The following is a 15375-nucleotide window of genomic DNA, read 5'->3' on the forward strand; positions in this document are numbered from 1 at the left end:
ACTCTCCTTCCAGAGCTGGACATGGCGTTCATTCTTTGACGAATATGCGGGCTGATATGTGTGTGTTTTCGGTCGCCTGGCGAAGGCGGCGGAAGCGATGAGGCAATCCTCGGTGTCAGCTGCATCTGCTGGACGGAATCAAGTCATTCATCGCAGGTCCGGAACATGCCTTCACTTGCCGAAAAAGCTTGTGATCTTGGCGTTGCCGCCTTTCGTCGGGGTTTTCGCTACCGTGCTGTTCGTTGTAGCACTTCTAGTCTTCTTGCCGCCGGTACTCTTGGCGGCTGAGCTCGGTGTCGAGGAAGGATGCTCTGTTTTGATGGCTTTCTTGGGAGGGCTTTCGGCAGCATTGATGAGTGACTGATTGTCGATCTCAGACATCTCGCGCTTTATACCCTTCTCGATCTGCTGATCAGCAGCTTTAATGATGTCTTGATCACCTAGTTCTGCCGTCTCTTTCTTAATGCGCCGAGACAGGTCTTCGTCGCTTTCATTCTTTGGTTTTGGAAGTGGAGTGTTATCCTCGGTGTTTTCGACTTTGGCGGTCGTATCTTGATGCTGTTCGAGCTTGAAGTCGTCCATACGAGCAGCCTCATTCTTTGCGGCGACTTCATGGGCAGTGGCACGCTGAGTGCCGAAGAAATTGGCAATATTCTTCTTGTTTTCCTTGCTGTCGATGGGTATGACGAATGCCGGACTATTGTTGCCCACTTTTCCGACAGCCTTGTCGACGGGATAGCATTCTAGCTCTCCTTCGAATGGCTTCAGAATGCTCTGCAGCTCCTTCGACCAACCAATGTTATTCGGGTCCAGCCACATTCTCATTGCATGACTTCCAGGCTCGAGAATCACCGGCATGCGATCATGAAGAAACTTGAGTTGCTTGTTAGAGTCTGTTGTGATGATGGTATAGGTGTAGAGCTTCTCTTCGCTGCCTTCGTATTGGACCATGTCCCACAAGCCAGCAAATGCCATCAGCTGTCCGTCCTTACGCTTCATGAAGTGTGGGATCTTCTCTTTGCCGTTGTTCTTCTTCAACCACTCATAGAAGCCCTCTGCGACAACGATACACCGCTTGCGCTGCTTCATGGTGTTCCACATGCCTCGGTTCTCGATCAAGCTGTCGTCGCGGCAATTGATGGTTCTCATTTGACTGCCATAGTCTGGAGGCCGCTTGGTCCAGAAAGGCACAAGACCCCATTTTGCGGCCTGCAGTTTGTACTTGATCTCCTGGGTCGCTCTGCCATCGACGGCCTGTGGCGTCAAGGAGAGCTTGGCCTTCTTCGGAGAGGGTTCGCCGTTCTTGCTCTGAGCATCCTCATCTTCGTTCTCGCCTGCTCCGCGATCGCTAGTCTGGGCTCGATAGATCAGTCCATGGTAGCCAGGAGCGAAGTTGTAGCTTTGCCGCAGTTGCGGGTTGTCGTCGTCCGGCGCATCATCGACTGGCATGTTCTGGTCTGCAAGATGCCGCCGGACTTCAGACGGCCGCATATGCAGCACGTATCGTCCGCACATGGTGAGTGAATGTGCCCAGAGGTGGGCTCTCGTCTCGGCCTCACATTACATGTTATGGTCAGAGGGTAAATGTAGCGAGCTCGACGCGAAAGCGCGTTGACGGTGTCGTCATTCAATGCGGCCAGGATCTGGGGAAGCAGCTCGTTCAAAAATTGATGGCGAGCATCCCAAAAGCATTCTGACATCTCATTCTCATACATCGACATGTCCGCAAGACCGATGGCGCTGCCAATACGGCAAGCAGTCAGACACGCCTCTACAACGTCAAGACGGATACACACGCTACCACACCGACCTGTTCGACCACAACAGGCACTCCGTCGAACACCAACACAATGCCTCACCCAGCGCCGATTCGCAGCCTCCTTCACAGAGAAAGCCAGAAACCTCGCCAAAGCCAACCCATTCAGCGTAACATTGGCCGCAGTAGCAATCCTAGTAGGAGCCGGCAGTGTCCTTTATGCCAACTACCTGTATCAAAACTACATCATCGCATCATTTCACAAATTCCCCGAAGAAGTCGCAAAGAAGCTTCGACGAGCATTGTACTACACCAACATCGATCTCCAACCAAAGGAAGCCCTGAAATACTACAAGCAAGCATTAAAAGTGGCAGAAGATATCCAGATGGACCCTTTCAGTGATGAGATTATTGGCGTTAAGATTCAGATGGCGAAGCTGTTGGAGGATGTTAATCATTGGGGAAAGGCGATTGAAGTACTGGAGAGGACGCGTGCGGACAATTTGGCCTGGCTGGAGCAGTATGGTGTTCTAGAGCGAAATAAAGCGAGAAGGACGAGTGTGCTTGCAAAGACTGTTGGAATTTCGGTCAAGTTGGGAGAGCTTTACGGTCATCCGTCCATTTACGATCGAGAGATGGCGCAAGAGCGATTGGTCTGGGCTGTGGAGACAGTCTTGAAAGAGCAGCGGCGTAGGATCAACGAGAACGTAAAAGAGGAAGAGGAAGGGAAATGGATGAGCAACGACGAAATTGGAGGCGCGTTGGAAGCGCTGGCACACAGCTACGAAGCAAAGGATCAGCATTACCTCGCAGCGCCGCTGTTCTTGCAGGCTTTGAGCCTACATCCAACGAACAGCTGTCATCAGGTGGTTCTGATGAACAACCTAGCATCCAGCCTAGCCCAGCAGTCACCTCGTGCCGCACGCGAGGCTCAAGCATACGCAAGCTCGAAGAACATCTCGGAGCGGCCGACAGGACCTGCTGCCACCCAGGAGAGCATGATCGACAATGCGAAGCTATGGGCTCAGAAGGCCATTGATGTCGCCGCTGGCATACAACCGCCCGAGCGAAACGAGGAATGTGACATCGGCTGTGCCGTCGCAACTCACAACCTGGGTGAATTCGCCGAGATGAGCAAGGATATAGGGCTGGCGGAGAGGCGGTACAAAGAAGCCATCAGCATATCGCGTGCCATTGGGTTCGAAGAGGGTGTCGAGCAGAGCAGTGCTCGTTTGCGACAGCTCGCGAAGGCTGCGTAATGTGACCGCTAATCGATCATTCGGAAAACGAAATCTTTCACATCCGGACTCAGAGCACCATGACCGATATTCTGCTGCTGTCAGTCCGGTGTCCACATCGAGTCTGTGCATAATCCTCAAGGGTCAAGCACGGCGGCGCAATTTTTCCACAAATGTCATCCCTTTACTGACTATACCGGTTATGCTTGGCGAACATAAGTGGAGCAGAAAAGGTGGTTAATTGTGTGCACAGACAGAATTTGTACGAGCGCACAGGCAAAACTGGGGCAACTTGCATGAACGATCTTGTTCGTCGAGTTTTGAAGGGGATGCATCGACAAGGTTGCCGAAACACGGTTTCCTGCAGGACATGATGATGATGATGAAGGTCCAGGCGTCATGCGTTTCGTCAGCACTTCATCTTCCGAGACCTTTCTCACGGTACTGTACAGAGGGCCCTGGTTCTCCTCTCTTGAGATATATATGCCGAGAGCAGCAGAAATGGCAGATTGGTGAAGCATATTCCTCCACTCTGCACCTACATCTACGACAAAAGACTGGGAGGGAGAGAGGGCCAAAGGAAGCTTCTTGCGTGCCCGCATCGGCGCGAGTCGGCAGCTTCCACAACCCCATGTGCAGCCGACTTGTGCCCGTTAGCCGCCCGTCATGATGCTCGAGCAGCGCGCAGAGATCACATGCTATGCCACGCGCATGCAGGAATTCGAATGACAGTAACGCAACAAATGTGTCTGTCACTGTCCGAGGCACTTGGTCCCATCCATGGTCTAGAATGGAATGCGATCAGTACAACTGGGGCGTAGCTGCAGCAGCGGCAGAGGAAAGCTGCGAAAGCTGCAGTATGTATGCGCTGGCTGGCGCCGAACTATCCTGTTCGTGAAGGATCATCCGGAACGTGTAGCCAACTCCAGGACCTTTCATCCGGAGGTGTCGGGTAGATGTTAGGTGTGCTATTGATACTGTTTCCTCCCTGCAGCTTCGTCTTGTGTGTATTCAGCCGCAACAGACTGGTCGCTCATCACTCGCTCTCCGAATGGCGTGACTGGTTTGTTCATTCGATCAAGTCAGCACATCACTTTAGGGCTTTCGCCGTTCGCCCCGAGACGATATCTTGCTCCAAGGCAGGGGAAACTGCCAATAAGAAAATTTATCGCGCTGAGGAGCCAATAGGCACCTTGCGCACTAGGTTTCCAGCCGTTTAGCATATGTAAGAAGCCGCGAATAGCGCCGTTTTAGCGGCGGAAAGTGAATAACCAGACCAACGGTTAATAAGAGGTTGCGCAGGCAGTTTGGCCGCTTGGCGACTAGCATGTGATAGGCACTATGCTAGCGGAGAGGAATTTGATAGAAGCCGAGGGCAGGGTTCAAGCCACTGCGCTAAGCGCTCCGCACACTCCTTCACTTAACCACCAACGGCCTAGTGCAGGGTCCAATTAGCGTATTTTCGATCATATGAGCGTGCACGGGTAACAGGTTGAGACCAAGGTGTTACCCGTGCTTTTATTCACTTAATCCTTTACGCACGGGTAGCAGGTTGGAGTTTATTCATATGCTAGTACACTAGCGCGAGCCACTTCCGCGTGCACGGAGCGCAACTGCCAATTCAAACCTACTGCGCAAGGTGCCTAATAGGCTTTCAGGGCAATGAGAAGCTGCAGCATATTATTATTCTCGTATTCCTTATGGACGATGGACGCCGCAGTATTTTGGGTTCACAGGCAAGTGATTGCCGCCCGTCGGCCCAACATCCGGCGCGCCGCTCGCGCGCTTCGAGATGTACAGTAAGTAATCGGGAGGAATCGGTGCGTCCGGAAGATGTTGCAGCAGAATGTAGATAGGATGCGAACTTGCGAAATCCTAGGTCGGTGAGAGATAGGAGGATCAAGGAAGCGATCATGATCCTTTGAGTTCTACAGCGTTTGGGGAGTGAAAGTGGGTGTCGCCCCGAACCTTGAGAAGGAAGGATTACCAGCGAATAGCGAGTTGTTGTCCCGCGGTCCGCGCCTAACCATTTTCACTCGGAAGTGCAGAGACGCGGTACATAGAAAGCTTGTAGGTAGCAGACCGTCATTCGCCTGTCGCAGTGTCGTCGATGATCGATCTATCGAATTCCAAATCCACCTGCGATACAGCCCGAAGGATGCTTTTGCTCCTTCCGGGTCTTCTGCACTTTCCAGATTGCAATATCTGAGTTTTGTGCGGGCGGGCATACTTCTCAACATTTCATGCGTGCCAGTGAAGGAAAAGCAGGCACAAGGCCACAGGCTCGCTCTGGCAGGCCTGGTGTGGTTGTTGACAAGCCGGGATGTCGTAATACAAGTTTCCGCTGGTTGAGTTTCGCTGCAGCATGCATTTCCCTCTCGTTCATGGTTTCTTGGTTCATGCATGGTGCACTGATTAAGAGCGTGATACAGACCTGGAACAATCATCAAGAATGCGTGTCGACAGACGAGTAATAGGTAATGGCATAGTGGCCATCTCGCAGCCGATGTCATCATCAAGCGGCATGTTTATCGGGTAGGCTGGGATGCGGGTCGGTCAGCGGCAGGTGGAGTTAGTGGATCGCATTTGCACACCCCGTGCCGGCACTTGGCAAGAGCATGCCCGTACTGCCGTGATGGACTACTAATTCTGAGAGGTTAAGCGGAATCATTCGAAACGCGTCTTATTAGAGCGCTTGCAAGTTTAACCCTTAACCGGCATCGCCTGACCCTGACCCTGACCCTAGCCGATCACTCATCGTCTTGCGGATCCACTGAGAAGCTCAGCATTAATGCCAGCATTCGCGGCGTATCAGCACTGCGCGGGCATGCGATTGCGATTGCGATTGGCGGGCATGGCTGCTTTTCAGACGTGTTTTCAGCTGTTGGTCCAGACGCGTGCCGTACTTCTAGACCCCACCCTGCCACCTGCCACCTGCCACCTGCCACCCCGGCTCTCCCGCAACGGCAACGGCAACGGCAACGGCAAGGCAACCGCGCCTCCCGATCATCGTTCAACGACCACACACGTCCTTTCCTGCGCACGCTTCGAGGGGAATGGCAGCATGAACGCGCTCCTCCTCCTCCGTCAAGCCTTCAGGTAGACCTCCCGCTCCTGCCCTGCATCGCGACCCATGTCCGCTGCTCGTCTGCTCATGTTTCGCCCACTGCTGCTTGACGCGTGAAATGACGCATGCCTATCCTTGTCCTACGGCACGGCACTCGTTTGGAAGCAGCGCAGCTTTTCTGCAATCATCATCACCGTCCCAAGGTGCTGGCACTCCGACGTTGCATGCTGCAACAAAATGCACCTCCGGCTGCCTGCCTGCCATCCGATGGCACCACGATTTCGCTCTCATCATCCCAAGCTCTGCTCTTCCGTCTTCCAAGCCTGAGCGCCTTGGCTATTTCGCATCTCACCGTTGCATGGCCGAGAAACAGCCTTATTATTGTTGTCATCACAAGTATGCGCACTTGCTTTGCCATTCGAGCATGAGACTGCTGACCTCTGCCGCTCAAGTCTGCCCCGACATCCATTGCCTTCGCCATGTCGTCTCTGTTTGCGCTGCTGTCTCAGCAGAACACCAATTTGCAGACAAGAAACGGTCTCATTGTGCTCGCACTGCAGAATGACTTCATCTCCGGCCAGGGGAAACTGCCAGTCGCCGACACGCGCTTCCTCGACCCTCTGACGCGTCTGGTGTCCGACTTTCGTGAGCACGGCGACATCATTTGGGTGCGCTGTGAATTCGACGTCGATCGTCCAGTCAACACCGCCGCTGCTTCGAGCGACTCTGTGATCGCGGGAGACGACACACCTGACCAAGCGAAGTCATCAAAGCAGAAAAGCAAGGTAGCCCATGCTATGCCACCCAGCATGCAAATCCTTGGCTCACCATTGATTACAGAGTCCTTCGAAATCCACAAGCACATCCCCGAAGCCAAAGCCTCCAAATAATGTCGACGAAGAACTGTTCCTCACTGCTGCCCCCACCAAAGAACCCTGCTGCGTGCGCGGTTCTCGTGGTGCTGATTATGCCGACCGCATCAAACCCCTGATACAGCCGCGAGATATGCAGCTCACAAAGACGCACTACTCGGCATTTGGTGGTACCTCTTTGCTCGTGAGTCTCCGATCGAAGCTCATAACCGATCTTTTCGTATGTGGCTGCATCACGAACTTGTCCGTCTACGCCACTGCCATGGATGCTGCTCGATACGGAATCAGGATCATCCTGGTTGAAGACTGCCTAGGATATCGCAGGAAAGACCGACACGACAGGGCCATTCGCCAGCTGGAAGATTACATGTCTGCAGAAACAATGTCCAGTAAGAAAGTCATGGAAGAGTTGCGAGGTCAATCCGCAGATGAGGAAGTCGATCACAGCGACAACGGCCGCAGTGCCTCGTTTGAGGGCGAAGATGGCACTGCGAATCCATCACCCACGCAGTCAGACGTGAAGTCTGGCACCATCGAAGTGGACAGTAATCTAGATGACGATGAGGAGACCTCATTACCAATCGTACGTCCTTTCACGCGGGTCGAGCTAGAGGCGAGTTCATGCTCACGTTCAGCAGCCGCCGCGCAGATTACCACTCAGCGTGAGCAATCTTCGAGCGCTCAATCTTTCCATCGCGAGAGCGAGCGGACGGTATATCGAGAGGGCAAGCATGAACAACCAGTTACTGTCCAGTCCGACCTCAACGCAGCATCAAGTCATCGCAAGCTAGATTTCCGTGACTCACCGCCAAGACGAAATGATATAATTCCTGGGGACAAAATGCGGAGTCACACCACAACTTCCACAACGCAAATATATTCTCGTCCTGGCCGTGCTACTTTGTGTTCTGCAGCTGCATTGTCGCCCACTTCTGCCACGATGGACGAAGCAATAGAAAATCAAAAACCGTCGAGCAGAGCATTCGCAGACCGACCACTCTTTGGTCGCGACAAGGAGACGGAAAGTCAAGGTTCTCGAATGCTTCATCATCTTTTACCGCAAGACCAGGCTGAGTCGATCTTCGATGAGCTGAAATCTGAAATCAATTGGCAGACCATGCATCACCAAATGGGAGCTGTGCCGCGTCTGGTCTGCTGTCAGGCCGCTGTTGACGAAGACGGCAGTATGCCAGTTTACAGACACCCGTCTGATCAGACTTTGCCAACGACCCCTTGGAGCGCGGCCGTGGATCGAGTGAGACGCGCTGCTGAGCTCGTCGTAGGTCATCCTTTGAATCACGCCTTGATTCAGCTCTATCGAAGCGGCAATGATTACATCTCCGAGCACTCCGACAAGACTCTCGACATAACACCGGAGAGCAATATCGTCAATGTGAGCTTTGGAGCTCAGAGGATCATGCGAATAAGGACAAAGCGAGGCGCAACGAACACCGAAGAGAGCCCGGCCAGGACAACGTATCGCATCCCCATGCCTCATAACAGCATGCTCACCATGTCTCTGAAGACAAATGCCCAATATCTGCATGGGATCAATTGGGACAGAAGACCTGGCGTGGAATGGTCCGAAGCCGAGAAAGCCTACGGAAGTCAGCGCATCTCATTGACATTTCGCAACATTGGTACATACTTGAACAAGACATCTGAAATAATATGGGGCCAAGGCGCAACAGGAAAGACTCGGGCAGAAGCTCGAACAGTAATCAATGGCGATGCCATCGCTAGTCAAAAATTGATTGATGCTTTTGGAAAGGAGAATGCAGCATCCACAATTGAGTACGATGAGATATATGGCAAAGGCTTTGATGTTCTGCATTTGAAATGAAAATCTGAAAAGTATACAGCATGGAGGTCGTGGTCGGCTCCAGGAATGATACCCAGAATGCGTTCGTAGTAGCAAAGTTCTATTCTTCGAATGACACTGTCGATATCGATTTCTCTTCCCATCGTAGTCTCTTTCATTTTGCAGGCCGTCGAACAAACTCGTATCCCTTCGCTCCTCTTGAACTTCCGCTTGAGACTTGAACTTTCAGCCGAATAGCTACAGTAATGTCCACGACCCCTGGCTCCTTTCAGAAGCTCCGTGGATGCCTCAGGTTCTGCTACCAAAGAAGCTATGGACTTCTCTGATCGGATATGCTCGGGTCACTCAGGATGCCTTCTCGGTGCTGTACACCCACTGTCGGCACACATACACAGCAGCAGCAGCAGCCGTCACACAAATCAAAGGGTAAAACGCAGATCTCCACCTAGCGAACGTTTCGGGCAGTCACTACTCGCTTCGAGGATGTCGTCGATGTTTAGGTTTCTCGCCGCTCACAATGGATTTTGCGCCTTCAGCGATCGCTAGAGGAGGAAGCAAGCCTGTCAGCAGTGACTCTCTTCTCATTTTCAAGTTTGAGCTTCGGTGCGTACTGATCATGATAATCGCGATCAGATACTGAATCATTTGTACAACCCATCGTGCCGGTGCCCAGAGTTTATGTTCGGGATCTTGGACTTCGCCTGCGCCGCGCACGAAGGCTTGGGCTCGGGTCTCTTTGCTTTGGGGTTGGGGTTGGGGATTTGACATTTTGGTATATTTTTTTTTTTTTGGAATTATGGGTGGAGAGGATGGGAGGGGTGTTATGAGATACTATAATGAAGGAATGCGGGAGACCCGGAGGTTGGCAGTTGTCGCATCAGATCTTAGAGGATGGACGTCGATTGTCCTCTGACCTCATTGTCGAGCGCCACCGTCGGGAAGTTGAACACCAAACGCCGACGTCTCGTTACTCTCGCGTCCTTTTGTCCTGCTCCTCGCGTCTGCTCCAATCTCATCAAGACTTCCTTCAGGCATATCTTCCTAACTTCACCTGGCAATCTTGTCAGATCTTTCGCAAGCAAAACCCCTGTCTGATCACATGAAAGCTAATAAGGATTCGCTTCTCCCCGGCGCGAGCTTGCCCGAGCTCTCGCCGATGCACAGCGAAGTCGGCATCCGAAAGCAGAAGGTCGTAGGGCGAAACGTTGCTGGGAGTGGAAGCAGTTACGAGCAAACATTGTCGCTACATAATTCTTCGCGATACACCAGTGAGTAGTACTACACATCGCCGTCCTCATCTCCGCGAACCCGCAATACCCGTTCCAACAGCCTATCTCGCCTAGATGGCGCAATAGTCCTCGGCGAACGACGGTCTGGCGAGCTACCGTATCTCTTCATTCCCACCTTCCGATCTCAAAAATGCCTCTCAATCCCTCCGCCGCATATCCCAAAGGGGAGGCCGGTCTCAAGTTCGCTGCCTTCCCATCCCGTCGATCTGTGGTCCATAGCACGAAAGGCATCGTCGCCTGTACACAACCTCTAGCAGCAAAATGTGGGATCGAAATCCTCAACAAAGGCGGCAACTGCGCAGACGCAGCTGTGGCAGTAGCAGCTGGATTGAACATGACCGAGCCTGGAAGCACAGGCATTGGAGGTGATATGTTCTGCTTATTCTACGATGCGAAGACCAAGAAGGTGCGATCTTTGAATGGGTCTGGAAGAGCTGGCAAGAATATGACATTGAGCACAGTGAGGAAGAGCTTGGGTTTGAAGGATGGACAGGTTGGTAAGATACCAATGGACAGTGTACATGCTGTGTCGATACCTGGTGCAGCTGCTGGTTGGGTGGATACTGTGGAATGGTTTGGCAGTGGCAAGTTGAGCTTGGAAGAAATTCTGGAACCTGCTGCGAAGTTTGGTGAGGAAGGATTCCCTGTGAGCGAGTTCAGCGCATACTTTTGGAAGAATTCCGAGAGCTTGTTGCGAAGAGCGTCACCCAACGGAGCTGAAATGCTGAAGAAAGATCCCAAAGGCAAGGATGGATGTCGAAGGCCCGAGGCTGGCGAGATCATGAAGAATCCTACCTTGGCCAATACATTCAGACTCGTCGGAAAGCACAAGAAAGCTGGGTTCTACACAGGAACTGTTGCCGAAGAGCTTGTCAAAGTGGTGCAAGATCTTGGAGGTCATTTGACGTTAGAAGATCTCAAGAATCATGCAGATCTGGGATCAGAAGAGACGGAAGCGATAAGCTTGAAGTTCAAAGCACAAGAAGTGGCCAAGAACCACGGACAGCACATGCACGATGCAAGTCAAGAGGGCGTGGAACTGTGGGAACACCCTCCAAATGGACAAGGAATCGTCGCACTAATGGCTCTCGGGATCATCGAGCAACTGGAGAAATCCGGCCAGATTCCCAAATTCGCAAAAGAGGACCACAATTCCGCTCCATACATCCACGCAGTCGTCGAAGCACTACGGATAGCCTTCGCAGACGGAAACTGGTGGATAGCAGACCCCAAAGTCTCAAAAGTGCCCTCACAGCAACTGATCAGTCCCGAATACCTCGCAGAAAGAGCAAAGCTCTTCAACCCGGAAAAAGCAAGCGAATACCTCGAGCACGGCTCTCCAGCACACAATCATTCCGACACAGTCTACTTCTGCGTCACAGACAGCGAAGGCAACGGAATCTCCTTCATCAACAGTAATTACGGCGGTTTCGGCACAGGTATCATTCCCAAAGGTTGTGGCTTCACACTGCAAAACCGAGCAGCGAATTTCGCTCTCCAGCCCGAAAACCATCCTAACGTCCTCGCGCCGAACAAGAGACCTTATCATACCATCATCCCGGCTCTGGTCACGAACATCAGTGATCAGAGTCTACATAGCGTGTACGGAGTCATGGGAGGCTTCATGCAGCCGCAGGGCCATGTCCAAGTTCTTTTGAATCAACTTGTTTTCGGACTCGATGCGCAGGCTAGTCTTGATGCGCCGAGGATTTGTATCGGGGCTGGGATGCCTGATGCTGGGGATGTGATGGATAGGACTGTGTATCTCGAGGAAGGGATTTCTGAAGAGGCTGTTGCTGGGATGAGGAATTTGGGGCACAAGGTGCAAGTTGTGAAGGGTCTGGAACGCGCGTTGTTTGGACGTGGTCAGCTTATTCAGTGGACGGTGGATCCTGTGGAGCAGATTGGGGTTTGGAGTGCTGGGAGTGATCAGAGAGGTGATGGACATGCTGTGCCTGCGCTGTAGTCTTTTTTTTTCTCCTCGAAAATTTGTCGGCTGCTGCTTGCCCCTCCGCCCCTCCGCCCCTCCTTCCTTCTTGCTTGCCGGCTATCGCTCACGCCAACCGAGAGCTCTACAGCATCATCGTCACTTGTTTTCCGTCTAGAGATGATCTGCATTTCCAAACCTGGACCGGTGATGTCCCGGCGGGTGGCCTTTCCGCGTTCGGCTCTGGAGACCACTAGAGTATTTGTCAATGCTGTCTGTCGTGGGCCAACCCCGCCCAGGTCGTAGTCCAAGAAGCAATGACGATGCGACTAGAGAGAGAAGCATAAGTAGCTGCTGCTGAAGTCGTACAACCAAAACATCCATCCTCTTGGCCATCAAGGTGCTCAAATTCCTCATCCAATCAGATTTCAACAATTTCTTTTGGAATTCAACAATCATGTCTGAAGGCGGCTGCTATTGCGGAAACGTGCGATACAAGAGCACTGGGGAGCCTCAAGCCAAGGTGAGTGCACTGCGCGCTCTCTCTCTCTCTCTGCGACGTGATGAAACTGATGAACGTCGTAGGCCCTCTGCCATTGCAAAGACTGCCGCAAAATTTCGGGTTCCACTTACTCCACCAACATCATCGTCCCAGGCGATGGCTTGACCTGGACCAAGGGCACGCCCAAGGAGCACACTGTAACTGCAGACTCGGGTAATCCCATTACCAGCTTCTTTTGCGGAGATTGTGGCTCGACAATGGTGCGAGGAGGAGCGTCTTTCGGCGACAACAAGATCATCAAGGTCGGTACACTTGACGACCCGTCCGCGCACGAGGATGCGAAGCCAGCTGTCGAGTTGTATGCGAAGGACCGCGTGAGCTGGGTATCGTCGATCGGGGGTGCTGGCCAGAAGGTTGCTATGCCGAATAGCGATGATATGTAAAGGGTATGAGCATGAGCAGAGCGAGTAGTGGTTGCAGCGGCCTAGGGCATGAAGTGGGCATCTTGGATCCTTTGTGAATAGTAATCAGGACTATAGCGGCCAGAATTCATACGATATCCACATGGGTATGGGTTGATATGGAGCATATCGCGCGATGCCGTTTTCCCTAGTGTTTGTCGTCCAAGATGCTGTCTGACTAAACCAATGCTTTGACTCGCGCGCGATTTTAGAGAAACCGATTTGTGTCTAATAATTCTCATATAGAGGTTTTGAGACGCCTGTTAGTCCTCTTCGGAGCTTTCTTCTGGCTCTCGGACAGCGTCTTTCAGATACTACGCTGCGGATTAGCGTTTGTCTCAAAAGGGCCACATCACAAATACTGACATCTTTGAGCAAACTCTTTAGCACATCGTGTTTTGCACTCTTCACCAAGACATGCTCATCGTCGATCTCCTCGATGATGAAGTCGTGTTTGTTCTCGGCGTTGATCTTGACGAGAATCGCCTTGATGGAAGGATCGCATTTCACCAAAATGCCTGGCGTGGCACGAATCAGTTTTCGCTTTTCCCTCCATTGTGTGTGGTTTGAGTGTTGCTTTTGGTGACAGCAAGGAAGCGGAAGCTCTTACCGTGGATAGCGCGAGGCATCTTGGATGTTCAAGGCAGTAGAAACGAGGAATGTGAGTGTTGCAAGGATAGTAGTTAGTGAAGGCGGAGCTCGCGTCTCGGGCGGATCCTTGCACATGCTGATTAGTAAGGCAGCTGCATGTGCGGCCGCGTACACATTGCGTGTGAACTCTTGGAGATCCGACCTCCAACCTCCTCCGTTATCCACTGCTCTGCTATCACTTGGCCGACGTGTTCAGCATGCACAGGACGCATAACATGGCTACATGATGATCTGATGCATACATCAAATATGATCATACGGCACACTTGAACGCACCCATCCCTTGTCCGTATCACACCTCCTGTGTGGCAACACAAGCTTCCTCTATCTCGGCAACCTACGTTTAGAGTTGGCATCTCGAGTTTCGTCAAGATGGACAGTACTATGCGGCTTCTGCTCGCGTTCTCTTTACTGCCTTTCGCTCTCACGAGCGCCCAGTCCGAGTCCGCCACTCCTACCGCCCCTGATACCAACTCGAATCCTTTCGCAACAGCTTCCACCCATGGCCTTCCTTCATCGACCGACAAGGCGAACAGCAGCAACAACAACAATGATAGCCGCGACGTTGGAGGGCTGGCACAGTACTATTTTGGCTTCCTCGTCCTGATAGTAATTGTGGTAGCGCTCGGCGCACTCATGTTCTGGCGTAGGAAGAAGAAGCTGAGCATGATGGCACAACATCACAGAGATCATGCCATCGAGAGAGACATCGGATCGTGGGATCCCTCACGGGCAAGAAGACGTTACTGGCAGGGAAGATGGCGCTCCACAGATGTTGGACACGAGGAGGGATTGAACGAGCATGGAGAAGCGCCGCCACCATACATGCCAAAACCGAGAGACGAGGAGAATGCCGCTCAAGCGCCAACGAATGCTCCCGCAGTACCGCTCCGGACTCTATCAAGAGATCAAGCAGGGCTTAAGCCGCCTGGCTATGGAGAGGCATATGTTTGTGACGCGGACGATGAGAGATTGTTTGCAGCGCATGCGGCGAGTAGTTCGCAGAATCCTGGCAATACTTCCGCAGCACCAAGATCTGGCGCATGAAGAAGAGAACTTAGATCTCGCGGTCCTCAGATCGGAGAGGGAGTCATGGCTTTGTGGCCGAAGTGAGGGATCATTAGCGAGGTGTTAACGGGGAAATAGACATCATTGCATGGTTTCGACGCTTTGGCAGGTCGGTCGGTCAAATGAAAACCTTTCATGAACACATACTTGTCCCTCACCGCAAGCTATCGAGATGCGTCGTTGCTAGAAATGGCTTGCTTAAAGCTGTCTCATTGTCCGAATATTCAGCACCGAAGCTCGTGCTCCTGGGCAGCGAGGAGAACGACTCCTTTGCAAGCTTCGATTCTCGATGGATCTTTTCTTTCTGGACTCACTGCCACCTTTCGTCATCCCAAGTCCCTCGAGCTGTCAGCCAGTAGAATCATCTCTCATAATTGGAGTCCGGATGGCATCGCCTGGAGTCCGACAGAGTGGACTGCGAATCTGATGAAAGCCGCTCCCGAATTGCGCGGCCTGAAGCTTAGTCTCTGAACGGACTTCCACGATTACTACAACCCAGCGCCTCAGAGGGAGATGGTCGCGCTTGCCAGAAACTTAGTTATGCGAAAGAATCGATTCCATCGGCATGTTCCGAGTCGAGGACTTTCTCACACTGTTCGAAGGCCAATGCAAAAGTCTCAAATTTACGTCCTGTGTTTTCAATGCGTTGCGGAGTGGAAATTCGAGGAGTTCAGCATCGCATCGAATGCGTGCTTCTGGAGAGCCTGGGATTGGTACATACA

General features: G+C 52.4%; 7 protein-coding genes across 7 annotated transcripts; 5 read left to right on the forward strand and 2 right to left on the reverse strand.

Annotated features, from left to right (window-relative positions):
* Positions 1–171: 171 nt before the first annotated feature.
* On the reverse strand, positions 172–1515 carry MYCFIDRAFT_39318 (uncharacterized protein; the record flags this gene model as incomplete). Its single annotated transcript, XM_007927610.1, has 1 exon — positions 172–1515. The coding sequence occupies one exon, from the start codon at positions 1513–1515 to the stop codon at positions 172–174; it is 1344 nt and encodes a 447-aa protein (XP_007925801.1).
* On the forward strand, positions 1465–3015 carry MYCFIDRAFT_188384 (uncharacterized protein; the record flags this gene model as incomplete). Its single annotated transcript, XM_007928403.1, has 2 exons — positions 1465–1516; positions 1943–3015. 2 exons carry the CDS (start codon positions 1465–1467, stop codon positions 3013–3015), a joined length of 1125 nt encoding a protein of 374 aa, XP_007926594.1.
* Positions 3016–6519: 3504 nt separating this feature from the next.
* MYCFIDRAFT_182782 (uncharacterized protein) lies at positions 6520–8884 on the forward strand. The gene is made up of 2 exons (XM_007928404.1): positions 6520–7516; positions 7572–8884. Exon 2 carries the CDS (start codon positions 7874–7876, stop codon positions 8774–8776), a length of 903 nt encoding a protein of 300 aa, XP_007926595.1. The 5' UTR covers positions 6520–7516; positions 7572–7873; the 3' UTR covers positions 8777–8884.
* A 1129-nt stretch (positions 8885–10013) lies between these two features.
* Positions 10014–13057, forward strand: MYCFIDRAFT_211307 (uncharacterized protein). The gene is made up of 2 exons (XM_007928405.1): positions 10014–12494; positions 12557–13057. The coding sequence occupies exon 1, from the start codon at positions 10175–10177 to the stop codon at positions 12008–12010; it is 1836 nt and encodes a 611-aa protein (XP_007926596.1). The 5' UTR covers positions 10014–10174; the 3' UTR covers positions 12011–12494; positions 12557–13057.
* MYCFIDRAFT_137442 (uncharacterized protein) lies at positions 12429–12916 on the forward strand (the record flags this gene model as incomplete). The annotated part of the gene is made up of 2 exons (XM_007928406.1): positions 12429–12494; positions 12557–12916. 2 exons carry the CDS (start codon positions 12429–12431, stop codon positions 12914–12916), a joined length of 426 nt encoding a protein of 141 aa, XP_007926597.1.
* A 140-nt stretch (positions 13058–13197) lies between the features above and the next one.
* Positions 13198–13563, reverse strand: MYCFIDRAFT_90309 (uncharacterized protein; the record flags this gene model as incomplete). Its single annotated transcript, XM_007928407.1, has 3 exons — positions 13198–13248; positions 13301–13452; positions 13545–13563. The coding sequence occupies 3 exons, from the start codon at positions 13561–13563 to the stop codon at positions 13198–13200; spliced, it is 222 nt and encodes a 73-aa protein (XP_007926598.1).
* Positions 13564–13957: 394 nt separating this feature from the next.
* MYCFIDRAFT_81781 (uncharacterized protein) lies at positions 13958–14632 on the forward strand (the record flags this gene model as incomplete). The annotated part of the gene is made up of 1 exon (XM_007927844.1): positions 13958–14632. The coding sequence occupies one exon, from the start codon at positions 13958–13960 to the stop codon at positions 14630–14632; it is 675 nt and encodes a 224-aa protein (XP_007926035.1).
* Between the last annotated feature and the right edge of the window lie 743 nt (positions 14633–15375).

The sequence above is a fragment of the Pseudocercospora fijiensis genome, assembly GCF_000340215.1.
Source record: "Pseudocercospora fijiensis CIRAD86 unplaced genomic scaffold MYCFIscaffold_4, whole genome shotgun sequence".
In the NCBI taxonomy this organism is placed as follows: Eukaryota; Fungi; Ascomycota; class Dothideomycetes; order Mycosphaerellales; family Mycosphaerellaceae; genus Pseudocercospora; species Pseudocercospora fijiensis.